Source organism: Nycticebus coucang, chromosome 19, assembly GCF_027406575.1.
Source record: "Nycticebus coucang isolate mNycCou1 chromosome 19, mNycCou1.pri, whole genome shotgun sequence".
Classification (NCBI taxonomy): domain Eukaryota; kingdom Metazoa; phylum Chordata; class Mammalia; order Primates; family Lorisidae; genus Nycticebus; species Nycticebus coucang.
In genome coordinates this window covers 16,183,559-16,205,339 of record NC_069798.1, presented here as the reverse complement: position 1 = coordinate 16,205,339, position 21,781 = coordinate 16,183,559, and the positions used below count along the sequence as shown (strand labels likewise).

General features: G+C 43.8%; 2 protein-coding genes across 3 annotated transcripts in view; both read right to left on the bottom strand.

Moving 5' to 3' along the window:
- Window positions 1–6,521: 6,521 nt before the first annotated feature.
- Window positions 6,522–20,767, bottom strand: HRH4 (histamine receptor H4). The gene is made up of 3 exons (XM_053571994.1): window positions 20,517–20,767; window positions 13,251–13,414; window positions 6,522–7,322 (listed from the first exon to the last, which is right to left on the bottom strand). The coding sequence occupies exons 1-3, from the start codon at window positions 20,710–20,712 to the stop codon at window positions 6,522–6,524; spliced, it is 1,161 nt and encodes a 386-aa protein (XP_053427969.1). The 5' UTR covers window positions 20,713–20,767.
- Window positions 13,298–21,781, bottom strand: part of IMPACT (impact RWD domain protein) — a 54,984-nt gene continuing 46,500 nt past the window's right edge. The window contains exon 12 of one of the 2 annotated variants that reach the window (XM_053571992.1): window positions 13,298–13,414. The gene's annotated coding sequence lies outside the window, so the exon portion shown is untranslated. Of the gene's footprint in view, window positions 13,415–16,974; window positions 17,011–21,781 lie in introns of those variants that run through there. The other variant, XM_053571993.1, reaches the window with a different exon arrangement.

The following is a 21,781-nucleotide window of genomic DNA, read 5'->3' as shown; positions in this document are numbered from 1 at the left end:
TTCTCTCTTGCACTCAACTTTTAGAGGCCACATCTAATACACAGTAGGAGGGGCACTTCTCCTGTCAGTTGGCTATCACTGAACAGCCAACACTTTCAAATTGTCATCTCATCAGTGGTCAGGAGTCTCCAGGCCAGCCGGGTGGCTCTTCTGGGCTGAGCCGTGCTGGGCTTCTTCCAGCTGGCCCCATTTCTCCTGGGTTTGCTTGAGCACCGTCACCAGCTGCAGGGTCAGCTTCAGGCCTCAACTATGACAACTCGGCTTGCTCCACGTGGAGCCTCGATCTCCAGCAGGCTAGCCCGGGCGTGCTCACGGGCAGCAAGGCCAGCTGCAGAACAGATGTGCACTGGCCTCTCAAAGCCTATGCTCCAACTGACAAAGTGTCACTTCCACTGGCAGCTGGCAGCAGCAAGGAAGTCACCTTTGATAGGAGGAGCTGCAAACTCATGGTGCAAATGGGAGGGGTGGGGTGGGGAAGGGGCCGGTACCCAAAGAGGCAGAGGAGTGTGGCCCTTCCGGCAGGGCAGTCTCACACAGAGTGTGAGGAATCCTGTCAGATCTTTATGACACCTCCAGTTTTTGAATACCCCCTGTAGTAGATGTTTATCATTAAATAGCTCCACCCCTCCTCCTGGTTCCCATACACACCTTCTTTTGTGAGAACTGCTCCCCCTCTTCTGATCATATTATTTCCTCCCTCCCTGCCACAGAGATTAGGGTGAAGGAGAAGCGACACAGGTGAGCCGTGCTGCCTCCTCCCTCCCTCTAGGAACCGGTTCAGAGACAAGCCCAGCGGGGCCCTTGGACTGTTTGCAGATTTTTCTCTCACTGTTACTAAGAGAGACTCTTTTTCTGCATGATTAAGAGGGACACAAGTCCCATCACGCTAGTCCTAGGTAGAAGCCTGTCTGAGAAAATAAAGTTGTCACAGTCCCTGGTTTCAGCCATCCCTGGGGGTGGCTCCCACAACAGTCTTCACACACTTGGGCTGTGAGAGCCAGTCAGCTCACCTTTGCCTGGGGGGTTCAAACAGAGCGTCTATCTCTCATAACTAAAGGAAGCCCAGTTAATGGACCCCCCACACACACAGCATAAAATGCCCCACAGAAAAGGCGATGTTGGTGCTTTTACGGGGCACTCACTAAAATGGGCCACACCGAGAAGGGGACACACTCAGTTGCCTAAGGGGGGCAGACAGGCCAGTGGGAGTGACTGAGTTGGGAGAACGGCAGAGTGGGGGTAGGGGCCTCCCCCTCCACGACCCACTGGGCAAACCATTTTCTGCAGGGAATGTGGACCCAGTGGTGCTAGATCTTCCACCTTTTTCAGAAAAAAAGCTAAAAATCACAATGTAAGGTTAAATTTTTCAGTTTATAAACCATGACAACAGAATCCTTGCATCTATAGACCAGATGCATCTGTGAGCCACTCACTTGGACCCTGTGTTATGAAATGTCCAGCGAACGCACCAGTTGCAGGTCTGACTCCCACGGAATTATATTCTGTTGGACGACTCATTTCCTCCCCTCACTTCCACCACCAACACCCAAATGCTGAGCACTTCATAAGCACTGCCATCCACGTGGCGAGAAAACTTTACTGGAATGAGGGTGCTGTGCTCAGCAGGCGAGTCACTCAACATACAGCCTAAGGGCACATGATCTGAATTTGAGACTGAACCAAACTACAAATCACAATATGTTATGAACTGGGCAGCTACTCAGGGTGCACTGGAAGCTGGAAATGTGAAATCCCTAAAGGCCAAAGTTCTGCTTTCTTATGCTTCAGTGCAGGATGCTTTTCCCAGCTATTTATCTGCTGTCGATCAGCCCCAAGCCTCCCTTTCTGTGCACCACACTCCCTTACCCAGCAGTTTCCATTGAGGTTCCACCACTGGAAGGCGCTGCCAACAAATAGGAAGCTGGGAGGTACTAAAAAGAAACCCACTTAGCCCATCTAGCTTGAGTGGCACCCCTCCAGCAGTGGTGCACAGCACAGACGCTGCCTCGCTGTCCCCGTCAGAGGTACCAGCAACAGATGGCTGTCTCCCACCCGCCCCACCCCCAAGCTGGTCCTACCCCTTGGGCTGCCCAAGCCCCAATCACAGGGCATTAGTCAGATATCCAAGCTCAGCCCTCCAGGGACTTCTCCAAGATCCTGGACTCTAATAACACAACTTCTTTCCTTTTATTCTTTTTTTTTTTTTTTTTGAAACAGAATCTCACTCTGTCTCTCGCCCTGGCCAGAGTGCAGAGGTATCATCATAGCTCACTGCAAATTCAAACTCCTGGGCTCAAGTGATCCTCCTGCCTCAGCCTCCCAAGTAGCTGGATCTATAGGTTCAGGCCACCACACCCAGCTAGTATTTTCCTTTTCTTTTTTTTTTTTTTTTTTTTTAATAGAGACAGTATCTTATTTGCTCAGGCTGGTCTCAAACTCCTGGCCTCAAACAATCTTTCTGCCTCAGGCTCCTAGAGCCTAGGATTATAGGCAACCTCAAACTCCTAGGTTCGAGCAATCCACCTGCCTCAGCCTCTTAAGTAGCTGGGATACAAGCATGTGCCACTATGCCTGGCAAATTTTTTAATTTTTTGTAGGGACAGTGTTTCACTAGGTTGCTCAGACTGGTCTCAAACTTTTGGGCTCAAGTAATCCTCCCATCTTGACCTCCCAGGGCAGCATGAGCTATGACCAGCCCTGCACGCAGCCTGGGAAACAGAGCAAGACCCCAGTCTCTAAAAATAAAAATAAATCTTATCAGGCAGCTCCTGTAGCTCAGTGGGTAGGGTACCAGCCACATGCACAGAGGCTGGTGAGTTTGAACCTGGCCCGGGCCCGCCAAACAACAATGATGGCTGCAACCAAAAAATAGCCGGGCGTTGTGGCAGGCGCCTGTAGTCCCAGCTACTTGGGAGGCTGAGGCAAGAGAATCGCTTAAGCCCAAGAGTTGAGGTTGCTGTGAGCTGTGACACCACAGCACTCTACCCAGGGCGACCTAATGAGACTCTGTTTCAAAAAAATAAAAATAAAAATAAATCTTATCTTAGTAATTACTCATTCTAGAGTAAGAGCCTTCATTTTATTAAAGGATTCTCCTTTTGTTGTTGTCGGTTTTTCTTTTTTCTTTCTCCTGAGGATATCTTTAGAAGTTTAGACATATAAACATGTTTCCAGAAAATAGGATATTATTTTTTTCTCTAGAAACATCTATACCAAGCTAATAATTATGGCTGCCTCTTGGATATAGGAATTATATTACTATTGTCTTTTCTTCTTATAATAAGTACATATTACTTTTATTATCATGAAAAACATATTTTAAAGTTCATCTGGGGCAAATTTGAAAGTCTTGAATTTTAATACTAGGATTCAGGTTTAATGAAAATATCTGCTTATGCCTTTCACTAAGCATCTACCGAGTGCCCAGCAGTATGCTAAGAGAATTCCAAAGTAAAAATCCTTTTCTTTTCTTTCTTTATTTTTTTTTTTTTTTGTAGAGACAGAGTCTCACTTTATCACCCTCGGTAGAGTGCCATGGCGTCACACGGCTCACAGCAACCTCCAACTCCTGGGCTTAGGCGATTCTCTTGCCTCAGCCTCCTGAGTAGCTGGGACTACAAGCACCTGCCACAATGCCTGACTATTTTCTTGTTGCAGTTTGGCCGAGGCCGGGTTTGAACCTGCCACCCTTGGTATATGGGGCCGGCGCCCTACCCCACTGAGCCACAGGCGCTGCCCTAAAACTCCTTTTCTTATGGAATCCAAATCTTATTGGCAAGATTCATAGACATCTGGCCAAGAACAGTGGCTCACGCTTGTAATCCTAACACTCTGTGAGGCCGAGGAGGGTGAGTTGCTTGAGCTCAGGAGCTCAAGACCAGCCTGAGCAAGAGTGAGACATCTGTCTCTACGAAGAAATAGAAAAAAATGTAGCCAGGCATCATGGTAGGTGCCTGTAGTTCCAGCTATTTGGCAGGCTGGAGGAAGAGGATCACTTGAGCCTAAGAGTTTGAGGTTGCTATAAGCTATAATGAAGCCACAGAACTCTACCCAGGGCATCTTTACAATAAGTAGCTAATATATATGACAAACTCTCAATAAACATTCGTTTAATGAATACATCCATGTACTGTCAGAAGTATTTTTCAAATTCATTTCATCAAGGATCCGCTCTGTCCAGTTCATTTATTACACATCGGTCACACTTCATCACTTCTAAGACACATTGCTCACTTCTCAATAACTCTGAAATCTGAACAGGACTGACTTACTGTCAAGTATATTATCATAGGCAATTCATAGCATTTTGTCTTTTATAGTGGTAAAATAACACTAAGTCTCACATTGACAGCACTTAGATTAAATGAAATACTACATATCTTATGTTGTATACATACTTCAGAAAGTATAAGTAAATATTTAGGCATATTTCCCCAGAGGTTCAACTGGGAAAATTTGTCATGGGACCACTATAGTCAATGGACATTCAAGCCTCGATGATCAGATGAAATCTACAAGTACTAATTCAAAAATATTCATGGGCGGCGCCTGTGACTCAGTCGGTAAGGCGCCGGCCCCATATACCAAGGGTGGCGGGTTCAAACCCGGCCCTGGCTGAACTGCAACCAAAAAATAGTCAGGCGTTGTGGCGGGCGCCTGTAGTCCCAGCTACTCGGGAGGCTGAGGCAAGAGAATCGCTTAAGCCCAGGAGTTGGAGGTTGCTGTGAGCTGTGTGATGCCAGGGCACTCTACCGAGGGCCATAAAGTGAGACTCTGTCTCCACAAAAAATATATATATATATTCAAACCAGGGCGGCGCCTGTGGCTCAGTGAGTAGGGCGCCGGCCCCATATGCCGAGGGTGGCGGGTTCAAACCCAGCCCCGGCCAAACTGCAACAAAAAAATAGCCGGGCATTGTGGCGGGCACCTGTAGTCCCAGTTACTTGGAAGGCTGAGGCAAGAGAATCACTTAAGCCCAAGAGTTTGAGGTTGCTGCGAACTGTGATGTCACAACACTCTACCGAGGGTGACATAGTGAGACTCCGTCTCAAAAGAAACAAAAAAAAAGTTTTAAAAGTTTCTGAGAAATATGAAAATAACTAAACTATATAAGAAAAACCTCTGAGATGGTACAAAAGGAACACTGATAAAACATTATAGGAGAGATGAAATTATGAGAAAAATGAAATTTTATGACAAAGTTAGACAGAAAACACTGAAAAAAGGGAATAATTAAAAAAAATTAAATGGACAAAACATCACCATATTAATAAAATGGGAATCACCAGCAAAGTATGACTCATGCTAAATACAAAATAAAGGAATAACTATGCACACTGCGATATAAAATATTGGGCAAATGTGTTAAAGATATAAAACACAGCAATGTCTTTTTTTTGAGACAGAGCCTCAAGCTGTCATCCTGGGTAGAGCAACCTCCAACTGCATGGCTTAAGCGATTCTCTTGCCTCAGCCTCCCAAGTAGCTGGGACTACAGGCACCTGCCACAACGCCCGGCTATTTTTTGGTTGCAGCCATCATTGTTGTTTGGCGGGCCCGGGCTGGATTCAAACCCGCTGGCTCAGGTGTATGTGGCTGGTGCCTTAGCAGCTTGAGCCACAGGCACCGAACCAGCATTGTCTTATTAATAACTACTGACCTCTACTAGTTCAATGACTGTTTCACTGCGTTTATCTAATTTAACCAACTAGGCCTTTCACCATCTCTTAGCCTTCCTCTTTCTCCTATATTTTTTCACAAAGAGAATTTCTAGCAATTTAGCTGCTGTAGACATTGGAAGAAGAGGTCAGGAAGGAAAGGGACTAGCCGTACTTACTGTCAACCACAGCTAACACTACCTGTCCCCCTTGCCCTCCAATCCTGTGATTGCCTGGGCCTCCCAGATAACTTCCTGGTGGGCTTTTGAGAGCTGCTCTCTCCCACTCTTTCCTCTGCCCCACCACACTTTCTTACTTCGTGGGATCAGGAATACAAAGTCTGGAAATACAAGCTGTCCTGGACACATTCCCACTCCCTGTCCTTACCAACTCAAACTCCAACTCACCTGCCCACTCCTCACGGCAGTGTTGTCCAACCTCAGCAAAGAGGCTCTTTTTTCTACTTCATACTTTGGGCAATAATTTTCAAACTGGGTAAGTTTCTATTACTATAATGTTTAAAAATGGAAATACACTCAAGACAGTAGCAAAACAAAAACCTTGGAGTTTTGCAATTGACATTGTATCAAGATCTAAAGAGCAAGGAAGAGGTGATGACTAAGAAAAATGTACTTTCGAGGCTATGAGTTTGCAAAAATATTATTGTCAATTCATAATTATCCTGTGAGTATTCACTGGAATAATTTGACTTCTGGACTCGGGTGTTTTGTTTTATTTTTTTGATTTTTAAGTGGTACAATTGTATGGTCTTTTTTGGTAGAGTGGAAAGGGAAAGATGAAAGCCAGTTCTAATTCAGTTAGGTGAGATCAAAAGTAAAATTTACGGAAGTGAGAAAATTATCTTTAGGAAGATAATGACTGATGGTGTGGTGGTGTGGGTTGCTTTCTCCTGCAAAATATTCTCAAGAAAGCCTTCTGAAAACGCCTGTGACACAATGGATACAAAAAAGGATTGACAACGGAATTGAACCACTGAAGCCAAAAGGCAATTTCATACCACTGTGATTTAGGACGTTCCTTTGGGGGGTAAATTGAAAGAACAATTGTGAACAGAGAATATGGAGCCCAGCAAATGGCAAAAACACCTAAGAGAATGGCCAGTGACTTGGCTAATTTCCTGGCTCTGAGAAGTTCAAGATATTCCCTTTGGTGAGGAGCTACAGAATCTGATTGGGACAAGGACCTCATTTTGGAAGCAATTATACTGTTGTTCTTCTGGGTTTTTAAGGAAAACAAGACACTGCTCTTTCTTCTCTGTCTCTCGGAACGAAAGGATGCAGCTGCTTCCTTCGGAAGAGATGTCCTTGAAAAGAGTCTGATTGAGTGTCCGCAGTTGCTGGAGGAGATGCAGGGGGGTCCAGAATGGCTTTGGCACCTGCTGAGATTAGAACTCTTCCATAGGCTCCAGTAAATATTCAAGTTGAAATAAGTAACTAAGACGACTGGGATCAGGAATTCCAAGAATGATGTGAAGACCAGCACATACCAATGTGAAAAAAATCCAGGTTCGCAGGCATTACTCCCATCCTTCCAAGACTCTGTGATTAGAATCATTGGCCCATTCGCTAAAAAGGCCAACACCCACACAGCCACCATCTGAGCAACAATCTTTACGATCCCAGTGTGTTGAGCTCTATAAGACACCTAAAAGAGACCAAATAAACTATTTTCAATATATTGAACATGAGTTCATTTCATAAAATATCCCTAAAAGCCCTCAGAAGTTTCAGGGATGTGCAAGACAGGGGAACATTACCTAATCTGAGGGTCATGATGTGGGCCAGGACAGAGGGTTCAATTTCAGTGGATCTGAGGCCCGATGCAGACTTTTTTTTTTTTTGAGCCAGAGTCTCACTCTATCACCCTGAGTTGAGTGCCATTGCATAATAGCTTACAGCAACCTCAAACTCTTGAGCTCAAGAGTTCCTCTTGCCTCAGCCTCTCAACTAGCTGGGACTACAGGTGCCCACCACAATGCCCAGCTAGTTTTTCTATTTTTAGTTGAGATGGGATCTTGCTTTTGCTCAGGCTGGCCTTGAACTCCTGAGTTCAGGCCATCCACCCACCCCAGCCTCCCAGAGTGCTAGGATTACAGTCATGAATCACCATGCCCAGCCTGATGCAGACTTTCTTAACAGTCTTCAAGGGAAAAACTATACCCTTCAAGGTTAAACTTCCAACACTATATGAAATACAGTGTCAAGACCAATATGTAAAATTAAGAAAGCAATTTTTCGTAATTGATGCTAATCTGAATGTCAAGCAACTGAAACTGGGTGCATCTTATCACAGTATTTCTCAATCTGCAGGTTGTACCAGCATTTTGTTTTTAAATGAAATAGAATAGTCATTGTCAGAATCTATATCATACATATCATACATAACAAATGTAGGTGTTTGATGATGTTTCCTCAAACAAAGCAATATGTCTTTGGGACTACAGATACCCACAGAGCGAGAAAGACAAGTACTGAGTCAGTGTAAAATGGACTTCTAACTCTGATGTCAATCCAAAAAAGAAAAAAAATGGTGGCCATCACCTTATTTGATTCCAATATTCAGAAAGAATCTATTCTGCAGTTTAGGCTGAGACTTCAAGGTGGGATCAAGAAGAGAAGGAAAAACTCTTACATCACTCCCCAAAAGATCAAGTGCAAACAGAAAGATGTTGAAGCCTGCTGCAGAGAAATACCACATGGGCATCAAGCATCAAATCACTTCTTGGTACCAACATTTCCACATGACAAATACAAGCCAAAGCTACGATGACCAAGCACTTGGAGAGACAGTGGTTAATCTCATTGGCTTTTTTAAGAGAGAAGAATATTCTGGCTCCACTCGGTGACAAGGACAGGCTTCTACAAGGGAAAAATAAGATTCCACAAGTGAGGATTGCCCTCAGATCACAGGATCTGCAATTGCTGTGTCACTCCTGAAATCTTTAAGAATATCTTCTTTCCTTTTTCTTTTTCTTTTTTTTTCTTTGAGACAGAGTCTCACTCTTTCACCCTGGGTAGAGTACCGTGGAGTCATCATACTTCACAGCAACCTCCAACTCTTGAGCACAGGCCATCCTCTTGCCTCAGGCTCCCAAGTAGTTAGGACTACAGGTGCCTGCCACAACATCCAGTGAATATTTTTCTATTTTTTTTTAGTAGAGATAGGGTCTCACTCTTGCTCAGGCTAGTCTTGAACTCCTGAGCTTAAGGAACCCACCCGCCTCAGCCTCCCAGAGTGCAAAGATTACAGGCGTGAGCCACTGCACCCAGCCTAAACATATCTTCCAAATCTAAAGACACCTAAGGCCAACCACCCTATTTTTTAAAACTGTAGCATTTCTAATGCTAAGCTAAAAATGCATATGGTGCTGACCACAAGCTGCCATATCCGATACACTTTTTTGCCTTCTGCTTCCTGTGCCACTAATTAATACATCTCTTGCACTAATCTAATGATTATGAAGATGGTAACAATACCCAGATGGTCATAAAACTGCATTCAGTTTTTAATTGCTCTGTTCTGCCTTTGTAATGATATAATGCAATATGCTGGAAGGTAATCTCTCTTCCATTATGCATAAGGTCAATTGAGATAATGGACATCCAAGGGGTTTGCAAAGAGGATGTTGATCTCTTCATCTCTAGGGAGCGTGTTTGATAGACAGTTCAAGCATGGCTTGAATCCAGACCCAGGCTTGCTGGAGTGGCCTCCCTGAAAGCTTGTATCCCCATTCTTGCCCACCACAGCTCGGATCCCCACTCCTGCCCACCCTCACTCAGGATATTGCCTCTTGCCTTGCTTTTTTCCCCACCCCAATGAAACATTCCAACATTCTGTCAGTCAGGCAAGTAATGCCAGGGATTACTGGCGACACCAGAGCTGACGGAAAGGCATGGAACAGGGCGTCCTAGTGCTCTCTGAGCGAGGAGGGACCTATCAACACTTTGATTCTAAACTTCTAGTCTCCAGAATCAGGAGAGAATAAATTCCTGTTGTTCTAAGCCACCCAGTTTGTGGTCCTTGTCCTGGCATCCCTAGCAAAGTAACACAATCCCCCAGCCCGTCCTCCCATCACGGTTTTGATTTTACTGGCAAGTTTCATTCTCCATCTGCAGGTAAAGAAATATTCTTCCATATCTTGATTTTGTGTGCCATTCCCATTCCTTCCAGCTACCATCAGCCCTGCTGTTCTCTTTCCCACCCAGCTCTTTATCCAGCCACATGGAATCTGCCCTTCCAGGGGACTTCTCTGAGCTCTGTAATGGCGCACTGCCACTGCATGGAGCTTTGCTTTTCCAAATCATTGTTTGTTTCCATTCCCAGGCCCAGCCCACCCCGTTGTCTTCTCTACTTTCAGCAGCAGTGATAATTTACCTTCCCCATTCCCACTTCCTCTGAGCTCCCAGACTTAAGGTTTCCTTCTGGTTTCACACGGCCGTGTCGAGCCATTGGCCGACTGAGGTGCACGCCCTGCCTAAGTGCCCCTGCCAGCATCCAGACACCCCTCTGTGGGAGGCTTGTTTTGTGTCAGCTCTGTGCTGTATACTCGGGACCCAGGGTCTAGCCAACCCATCTCTCACCAAGTTCACCACCTGCATTACCAGAAAAATTCCTTAGAACAAGACCAGGACTTGAAAAGAAGCAAAAATCATCCACTTCCCCTCTGGGTATCATCTCATTCCTCACATTTCCCATCTCTCTGTAACGCTAAGCACTTCTTTTTTCTTTTTTGATAACACCGGGTCTCACTCTGTGGCCCAGGCTGGAGTGTGTGGCATCATCTTAGCTCACTGCAGCCTCCAACTCCTGGGCTGAGGCAAACCTCCCACCTCAGACTCCAGAGAAGGTAGGCCTCTAGGTACACACCACTCTGCCTGGCTAATTTTTCTTACTTTTTTCTAGAGATGGGATCTTGCTATATTGCCCAGGCTGGTCTCAAACTCCTTGTGTTTTTTTCCCCACCCCAATAAAATATTGCAACATTCTGCAATCCTCCCACCTCCTCTTCCCAAAGTGCTAGGATTACAGGCGTGATCCATGATTTCCAGCCAAAACTTTTCGATCTGGGCAAGCTATAGCTTTTCTATCTATAAACCTGAGGTTTGTAGGTTTCAAAAGCTTGCACATCCAGTGAAGGAAGGTCTAGGAATAGTCAGTGGAAACTAAAGAGAAATGTTAACCCAGAAAGAAAGAAAATCTTTTTTTTTTTTTTTTTTTGAGACAGAGTCTCACCATGTCACCCTCAGTAGGATGCAGTGACATCACAGCTCACAGCAACCTCAAAGTCTTGGGCTTAGATGATTCTCTTGCCTCATCCTCCAGAGTAGCTGAGACCATAGGTGCCCACCACAACACCCAGCCATTTTTTTGGTTGCAGTTGTCACTGTCTAGCAGACCTAGGCCGGACTCAAACTCACCACCTTTGGTGTATGTGGCTGGTGCCCTACTCACTGAGCTATGGGCACCGAGCCAGAAAGGAGATCTTTAGAGTACAAATGGAAAAGATTCTGAATTGGAGCACTGCTTTTCAAACATTTGATTGTGACCAAAAGTAAGAAATTTATTTTATATCATAACCAAGTATACAGACAGAAGTATTCATAAAACAGTACTTACTTTGATGATATGCAAGGTACTCATGTATTTTCTGCCCTAATTTTTTTTATTCTGTTCCATTTAATATTTCTTAAAGCAACTTGTCACAACCCATTAATTAATTGTGTGATTCAATAATGCACTGAGATTTGCAGTTTGAAAAATGCAAGATTATAGGCGTCTGAATTGCTAATCCACATTGAGCTGCACTTTCTCATAGTTTGACAACACAAACTGCAGTAGACCCTGGTGTCAAGGAAGCACCCACTGCCAAGGGGTAGAGAAAGCTGGTTGTCCCGCCACACGGGTTCCTCCCTTCTTCTTCCTGGCCATACGGTGGCTCATTTAACACCACTTTCCCCAGCTTCCCTGGCGGGAATATGAAACCATGTGACTAAGCTTCACCAGTAAATTGTGAGTGAAAATGATTATATGATTCTGCACCACTTGGTTAAAAAAAAAAAAAAAATCCCTTGCTCTGGACTTCTGTCCTTTCCCCTTCCTGTCTAGAACCTGGTGTAACAAGAACCTCACCTTGACCATGCAGTAAAGGATAATGGCCTAGAGCAGAATCCAGCAAACTACTGCCCATGAAAAAAATGCGGCCCACCACTTGTTTGAATATACAAAGTTTTATTGAAACACAGCCAAGTACATTTTTTTACATATTATCCATGGCTGTTTTTGTGCTACAATGGTACATTTGAACAGTTCCAACAGAATACATTAGATCCTGCAAAGCCAATGATCTGAGGGCTATCTGGGAAGTATCCAGCCATTAATATGAAAAATAATATTAACAATGGCTGGATACTTTCTGACAGCCCTCGTATTTACTATCTGGCCCTTTATAATAAAAACTTGCTGGTTCCTGCCCTGGAGGGTGCAGAGAGAGATATCTTTTCAGTGGGGTCCCTGGGAAAGTTCCTGGGGAGACAACTCCCACCTTTCCTAGACTGTTCTGTGAGAGAAAAATAAACTTTTATATGTTTCTCGAGCGTCTGCGTTTTGGAGTCTCTTTGTTACAGCAAGTTAACTTTGCTTTATCTAGTATACCCTCCCAAGCCCATTGGCCTCCAGACTGCACAGTCCTCCCAGACGAGAGCTGTCACAGTCTTCTCCGTGCCACCAGCATAGCTCTTAGTCCATTGCATTGAACCTATTTGTTTCTGGATCTGCCTCCACATAGATTATTATGCTCCTCGAAATAGAGACGCTGCCGGTTCACTTCCACATCCCAACACCCAGCAAAATGCCTACCACAGAGTAGGCTCCCAAAGATTTGGGTTCCTGAGACTCAGGAGAGAAGGAAGTTTCCCATCTAGGCCTCAAAGATTTCAGATACCCCATCGCCCCATCCTGACATCAAATTAATTCTCTCTTTTGTTCTGTTGCTGAGAAATTTACTTAAGAATTGCCATTATCTCATTGATGAGACTACACCACATCCTGAATAGGTTCAGACTTTCTCAGCCAGGGTTCTAAAATGCATTAGAACTGGCTGGTCCCGCTATATAACCTAAAGCTTCCCTGGATGCTGTCTTTCCCTTTTGCCATTCAGAAGTGATTTTGCTGCTACATTCAAAAGTCTGGAATTCTTTCCACTTGCCCATCAGGTTCCATTCTGAGAAAAATATTCAGGTCTCAATGGTCTATGAATTGGAACAACTAGGTTCACTGCCTACTGTGAACCTCACATATACTCAATCTGCTATGGATTCCTTATACCACTTCTGACAACTTGCCTTGAGTTTCCTTTGACACCATCCCATTTTAGTCGCACACAGTGGGTGACTTCACCAAATCACACAAACTAAGGGCCAGTGAGAACTTAGAGCCAGACAACGAAAGCGTAGGGCTCCTCCAAGCTGTATCAATTGAATTAAAAAATTAGACTTAGAAAAATTTTTTGCTTGGGGACCCAAAATCTACATTTATATAATCTTCTAAGGAAGATAAATTAATGTTTTGACTTACAGCATTTGAGACTGACTGGTATCGATCATAGCTGATGAGGACAATGTTATACACAGATGCTGTACACAAAAGATAGTCAATAATGAGCCAAAATACACAGACTTCCTTTCCAAAATTCCAATTAAACATCTTGTGAGGAACGTACAAAGGAATGGAGATCACACCTGTACAGGGAAAAAATAAGGGTAAAAAAAAAAGGCACACATCAGTGAATACAAAGGGGCATATTCTAATGGGAACACAACATAAAGATACATCTCAGTTCACCAAAAGAGGTTTGATCATAGTTTAGAAATTCATGGCATTTTATCAAGCAGCTCAGGACTAATTTCCTACACACCCTTCACATTTCATTTTATAATAGCGTTCACGGTGTTGTGAACACCGTGCAGTCAGCTCTTCTTAACTGTGTGTTGCATCTGTGGATTCAAACCAATGGTGGATAGAAAATATTCAGGGAAAAATAACTGTGTTTGAACTAAACATGTACGGTCTTTTTTCTTGTCATCATTTCCTAAAAAGTACAGCATAACAACTGTTTACACAACATTTACATTATATTAAGTATTACAAGTAATCTAGAAATGATCTTAAGCACAGGAGACTGTGCATAGTTTATATGCAAATTGTATGGCATTTTATATCAGGGACTGGAGCTTCTGCAGATTTCATTATTGAAGGCAGGGCCTGGAACCAATTCCCCATGGATACCAAGGGACAGCTGTACCTTCGACAGGTGCTTATTACTTTACTGTACTTCTAGCCATACATAGCATAAACAGTCTTTATGTACTTCATGATCCAATCCAAATAGGATGGACCACCCTTTCCCCCAAACTCATCCCACATTTTCACATCTCTTCTTCTCTGCCTACGTTATCCTTTTTTCCTAGAAGGACCTCCTGTCTTCTACTGAGAATTCATTCACTTCCTTCTCATTCTTCACTAAGGTCAAAAAGTGACTTCCTCTATGTCCTTCTTGGAACGTCCTCTGCAAAGGTGACCACTCTGTCCTCCAGCACTCTTAAGGCACTTTGCTTCTCTCTCTCTCTCACTAATTACATTCTACTTTATATCATAGTCATTGTTAATCTTCAGGATTAGGACCATGTCACAAATCAATATTTGTATTTCCAACTACAATGACGTGCACATTGAACTTAAACTAATAACAGCTAGTAGATATTGTACAATTACCATTGGCCAGACATCATGCTATGTGCATCATAGATGTCATCTCATTTATCCTTCCTAGAAATGTTGTGAGGTGGGGACCATGGTGAGTTAACAATTAAAGAACCTGAAGCTCAAAAAGCTCAAAAACATGATTAGACCAAGTTCCACTCACCTGGTAAGAGAAGATTGGACTTGAAACCAGGCAATGTGATTTCAGAACCTCTGACTTTAACCATGACTTTTCTCTGAATGAACGAAGAGATAAGCACTACCACAGTGATTCAGTCCAGCACAGAAACTGCATAACTTAGTAATAAACAGCTGAACTGAGCTCTTTTACCTTTTAGGGGTTTTTAATTGCATTGGCATTTACAATAGGTATCACTGCTTGCTGAGAATGTGATCTACTAAGTGGAAACTCTGATGAAATCTTATTTTATTATCGTCATAGTTTATCAAGTACTTGCAGGAATTTCCATTTTTGTATGAGAACCAAATTAAGAGTAATAGTAAAGATAAAAGAAAGGAAAAGGAAAGGAGGAAGGAAACCCTTCTTTATCCCAAAACAAGACCACATGAGGCTATAATGGTATGATTCCAGAACCAGCGAGAGAGAAGGCAGAACTTAGTATCCTCTGCCAGGCTTACACACAAAGATGAGAGAAACTATACAGATGAAGAGGTGTGTGGTCAGTTCTTACCTGTAATTCAAATAACCTGTTTGATTCATGTTTCAATTGTATCTTTAATGGTAAGTACGCTTTCTCAGGGTGTCTGCCATCTTGTCAAGAAGACATGTTGGGGGGGTGCATGCAAGGCATGTGTGTACCTATGATATAAACTTGATCAACAGGTTCCCCCTGAGGTAAGTTAAAATATCTCAAAAACAGAGACGTGTACGTTAGCCCACAGTTGTACCTGACAGTGTTCTCACCATGAATATTTTCCACACCTGCGCTCACTATTTCCACTGAGAACAAAGACCAAGATGCCTATCATGGTTTGCCTTACAGATACTACTGACTTAAATACACTTTGTCACTGCCTTTCTGAGTTACGCAAAAGAGGAAGGGTACATTGGAAACCATAGGAGCTGCTTGGAAAAGCAGTTAGTTTAAAACAGGCTCTAGTCCATCCTCCAGTTTCCATAGACCCTGCCGCCGTCATCTTGTGTCTGTGTAATGTTTCCACCCGTGTGTCAAGCTCATCCCTCTGTTTGTTGAGCAACAGAGATGATTGTGGCTCATTCCAAAGGGGTTTCAAAAGAGTGAATCAGAACTGTTTCTCTGACATACGCACCCCTCCCCCCAGGTGTTTCTACAACTTCTATCCTGGAATTGTGTTTCTGGGTCAAACGGGCTTGGTCAGTAAAACTAAGAATCAGTTCCAATAATCCTTAAAAAGTGCGAGAAAACCCCAGCTACTCGGGAGGCTGAGGCAAGAGAATTGCTTAAGCCCAGGAGTTGGAGGTTGCTGTGAGCTGTGTGAGGCCACGGCACTCTACCGAGGGCCATAAAGTGAGACTCTGTCTCTACAAAAAAAAAAAAAGTGAGAGAAAACAAATAAACTATTTGAAGAGAAGGTGCTAGAGGGAGGGGGTGAAGGGGCTGGGGAAGGAAAGAAGGAAAGGGAAAGAAGATGGAAAGAAAAACCCGTGGGCCCGGCCTGCCCCACCTCCCGCTCTCACCTCCTACCCCTCCTCTCGCCCCACTCCAACGTGTCCAGCCCTTCCGGCACCAAGTACACCGCACACCCTCCCACCTCAGATCCTGTGCACTGGCTGTTCCTTAGCACAAAATGCTCTCTCCCAGAGCACCTTCTGTTCCCTCAATGTGTCTTTCTCAGCGAGCCCTAGCTCCAAAGTCTAAAACTGCAACTCCTTCTCCCTCATCCCTGCTATATTTTTCTTGGTAGCAATTTTCACCTTCTTAAATACTATATAAATCTTATTTCCTTATTTTTATTGTTTACCATCTGTCCCCCACCCCATCCCTGATCCCAGTAGAAATAGAAGCACCAGGAGGCCAGGGATTTTCATCTGTATTTTTATTATCCCCAGCACTCAGAGAGTCCCTGTTTCAAAATAAATGATTTTTGATGAATAGATGAGGCTGAGGAAGCCATTTTGCTTTAAAGTTGCCACCCCTCGGGTGTTGCCCATTCTTTCTAAGCTAACTAAGAAGTTACACCTCCCAGGAAAAAATGATAATCAAAAGGTGGGGGAGATTTAAAAATCCTGTTAATTCTTTGGGCCAACAAAGGAATGTGGATGGTGAGTGCCTAGAGGGTATTGTAGACTGATTATCTGTTTGTCCTTCCTCCTCACATTCATACACAGCAGCCCTAACCCCCAGTGTGGCTATATTTAGAGATAAAACTTCTAAGGAGAGTACATGAGGTCATACATAAGGGTGGGGCCCTGATCCAATAGGAATAAGACGAGATGACAGAAACCTCACTCACACTCAGAGAAATGCCACGTGAGACTATTATGAGAAGGCAGCCGTCTGCAAGCCAGAAAGAGAGCCCTCCCCAGGAATCAAATGTGCCGGAACCTTGATCAGGAACATCCCAGCCTCTAGAACTAAATAGAGAAAATAAATGTCTGTTGTTTAAGCCACCCACTCTACAGTATTTGGTTATGGCAGCCCAAACAGACCAATACAGAGCATAAGAGAAGAGTCCCGGACTGGGACATGAAGGTGTGATAGATAAACTTTGCCATCCTAAAAATCTGGTGCAGGCTGTTGGCACCAGGCATCTTTTGCCCCTGAAGATCCTGCCCAAGCATCTATCACATGGTCATGTAGGTTGAAATACCTACAGATGAAAACATTGGTCATACAATATCAGTTTTATAGATACTGATGTAGATTCCGATAGTGTATTTTTCTCACAATAGTGCAGAGATGAGATCTGCTTATTTACCATCCAGTATAGCTAGTACTGGAATCTTTCCTAATAAATATTTTCCAAAAGTTAATTCACCCTGAGCAGCTAGGTACCCAGGTGCCACAAATTTAGAATCTTGACAGAAGGCTAGTTGTGACACCAGTGGGAATAGGGCAGGGTTCCGAGCGTGGGAGAGGCTCTAATCTGCCCTGCCATTGTCACATGGCTCTGGAGCCCAGCGATATCAAGAATCGCTGTTCACAGCTGCATGAAACCTCTCACGGGTTCTACCCACCCCTCCCCACCTCCATGCACTCCTCCAGGCGCAGAACTGAAAGGCTGACAAAGAACAAAGAATAGTGTTGGCAGAAAATTCACATCTTACTCCAAAAAGCTCTCAGGGACTGTCTTAATTCTTGCATCATGGCCCACACTGTGTTAAATGAGCAGACCCCAGAAAGAAGCTGGCTGCAGGTGTGGGAAACGTGAAAGCTGACTCAGGCAGATTAATGGAGACTCTGACTTAATGTGCCCAACTCCTCTCATTAGGAGTAAAAAATGCGAATTCACCCCCCACCCATCTGCCAATGGAAGGAGATGCCCAGGACTGCTGAGCAACTACATCTGCAGGGCTGTTTCTCAAAGAAGAGCCTGGTGCTCAAGTTCTTGATGGTGAAGCTCCAGCTCTTGGGCCATGATGCTGACCTTGGGCCTGAAGTGAAGACATTCTTCGCTCAAGAGCTCCAGGCCCCAGCCTCTCTCAGCTGTTTCGCCTCATCCTTCCTACCACAGGCCAGTCAGGGCCCACTCCCTTTGGGTTAGTGGAACCCATCATCTATTTTAAGCGCAGACTGCCATCCAACACCAGCAGGATTAAGCCCAGGGGAAAGAGATAAGAGTATTTATAGCAGAACTTTCTCTGTGTTGGCATAAATACACGTGTGTATCTGGGCATGTTTTTGTGAGCAGAGAGAATGATGTGGAAGGACCTACATCAAGCAGCAAATGGTGGTCACCTGGAGAGACAGAATTTGAGGAGGGAAATGGAGAGACTGTTGCATTCTTTAAATATTTCTCTACGGTTCAGCTGCCTTCATCTGTGAGCCTGTAATGTCTATGCCATGACTCCTAAATCAATCTCTCCTGCTAGAAATTTCTTCCAGAACTGTCCACAAAACAACAGAACCACAGCTGCCCTCCCCTGTGCCCTTTATCTCTGTTAACAGTGCCATACTTATTTTAGTCCCAGAAGCCCAATCTTCAACTCATCTTCCTCTTTCTGCTGCCAGACCCCACCCCCTACAGCTCTGCCTCCCACCCACCAGCCTTTCCACTCCCCCCCAGCTCAGATGCCAATCGCCTGATCTGCCTAGATTGCTGCAGGCTGGTCTCGGAAACCACCTGCCCCACCTCCTAGGGCTCTTCTGACGCCTCGAAGGTAAAGCTTCCAGCCAGCCAGCCACTGACCTGTTACAAAATCCTTAAATCTCCCTATGCCCTGCTGAATAAATTCCACTCCAGATTCACACTGGTATTCAAAGGCCTTCTCTATATAGATTCCAGCTCCATCCCTCCTCTCCCCTGCACCCATCTGCACACCAGCCAGCTCCAAACTCATCCTTAGAAAACGGGCACAGTGATTTTCTACCAATGCACCTTTGCTGATTCTTGGAATACTCCTCTCCCTGTCTCTGCCTACAGACATCCTATTCATCCTTCCAAGTTCACTTCAGATGCTACCGTCCGCTAACTGATGTGCTTTATCCCTTGTCTGAGTGCCCATAGCACATGTTAGGTTTTCACGGGGGTCCCACATTATACTTGACTGCTATAGTCATCTGTGAACTCCCCTTATCCACCTACTATATTGAGACCTTTACTGAAGGGAGAGCTGAGCCTCCTTTTCTAAGGTCCCTGCTTGCTTCACAGTGCCTGCGTGTCTATCAGTGTTTATACACTGTGGAGACTACACAAACATTCATGACCTGGGTTTGGGGGATACATATCTGCAGAGAAATCAAAAAAGAGGAGGTCTAACATTTGTTGAGCAACCACCATGTTCTGGGCAGTGAACTAAGTATTCTGTGAGTTTTGTTTCATTTTAACATAAATGCAAGCTTTACGTTGCTATAAATAAAAATAATCTGAATATGCACAATTACATTATACTGGAGGTCCCTATAAAACAGTATCATCAGCTGACATTCTGTGGTCTACTTACTGTGATAAGCAGTGTTAAAAACGATAACCATCAGGCAGCGAAAACTTACAAAGTACATGTTTTCAAAGAAAGATTAATTTGATTTCTCTGGTGTCCTACAATTGTATAATTTTAGTGTTGGGTATATTTTACAATATTATGCAGCATATCATAAAATAACACTATTAACCATACTATTTAATTGACCCGAATATCTTGTTTTCTGATTGTGTTTGTTACTAGCAAATACATAAATATATTACCTATTACTCTAACACTGTGGAAACTATATTCACTTAAAGAGAAATATTTCTACTCATATGTCTAAACAAATATGGAAAAACAGGTACAGAAACAAATAACTTTTTTTTTTTTTTTTCTTTTTTGGCCAGGGCTGGGTTTGAACCCGCCACCTCCGGCAGAAACAAGTAACTTTTGAACTAAGACAGTTTTAGAACTGTTCTGGATTTATTTTTACTTCTATAAAAATAAATATTTTCAAATAAAAATTCCCCTATAACACTGATTTACGTAGGTATAACATTCCCTTAAAGTTCCAGATAACCCCCATCCAATTTTTTTTTTTTTTTTTTTGAGACAGAGCCTCAAGTTGTCACCCTGGGTAGAGTGCTGTGATATCACAGCTCACAGCAACCTCCAACTCCTGAGCTCAAGCGATTCTCCTGCCTCAGCCTCCCAAGTAGCTGGGACTGTAGGCACCCGCCACAACGCCTGGCTATTTTTTGTTTGCAGCCGTCATTGTTGTTTGGTGGCCCCAGGCTGGATTCAAACTTGCCAGCTCAGATGTATGTGGCTGGCGCCTTAACCTCTTGAGCCACAGGCACCGAGCCGCCCCATCCAAATTTTAACATTTAAATTTTTGTTCTTCATTTTCCCCAATCTTCTACAGTCTCCTGAAATAACAAAAGTTTATTTTAAGGTTTTAGAAACGAATTATAACTGGAAAATATTATCTTAAATAAGGATCTGTAACTTACCCACAAAGAAGTCAGAAATGGCCAAGTTAAGAAGAAAATAATTACTTCGATGTCTGAGGTTTTTGTCCACCACAAAAGCTAAAATGACTACAGCATTTCCTAGCATTATGGCAAAAGCTAGCAAATACATTAAAAATGCTAAAGTAATACGGGTGTTTAGTAATATATTAATTGTGCTATTGGTATCCGACATCATACCAAATGATGAAGAAGCTCGATATAGCAAATGAATCCGACCAGACAATTCTGACAAGTGTATTTTTCAATCAGGTACCTAAAGTATATTGTCTTCTACACAAAACAGCATTTTTGTAATCTAGTACTGATCTCAGAGTACTTCCTGATTCTTGATAAAGCAAACTTGTGGTAGTAGTTTAACTGATGTTGAAAGTGTATTTCCAAAACAGAGTGAAATGTTTATCTTAAACATTCTAAGGGCGGCACCTGTGGCTCAGAGGGTAGGACGCCAGCCCCATATACCAAGGGTGGTGGGTTCAAACCCGGCCCTGGCCAAACCGCAACTAAAAAATAGCCGGCGTTGTGGCAGGTGCCTATAGTCCCAGCTACTCAGAAGGTGGAGGCAGGAGAATCGCCTAAAGCCGAACAGCTGGAGGTTGCTGTGAGCTGTGAAGCCATGCACTCTACTGTGGGTGATAAACTGAGACTCTGGCTCTAAAAAAAAGAAAATATATATATAAATATTTTAATCACATATTTTAATGTGATTTATCCATCTTTAATTAATGGAGCAATATTATGTAATATCTATAAAAAGTAATAAATGTATAGGTAATAAATTGGGCTCAAATGACATTCAATTTTTTTTCTTTTGAGACAGAGTCTTGCTCTGTCACCCCAGCCACAGTTCAGTGGCATCATCATAGCTCACGGCAACCTTAAACTCCTGGGCTTCAGCAGTCCCTCTGCCTCAGCCTCCCAATTAGGCAGGACTATAGGTGGGCAACACCATGCTTATGCCCAGATAATTTTTCTATTTTTAATTTTTTTTTTTTTTGAGACAGAGCCTCAAGCTGTCACCCCCAGGTAGAGTGCTGTGGCATCACAACTCACAGCAACCTCCAACTCCTGGCCTCAAGCGATTCTCCTGCCTCCACCTCCCAAGTAGCTGGGACTACAGGCACCCGCCACAACACCCCATGGTTTTTTGGTTGCAGCCGTCATTGTTGTTTGGTGGGCCCAGACTGGATTCGAACCAGCCAGCTCAGGTATATGTGGCTGGCGCCTTAGCTGCCTGAGCCACAGGT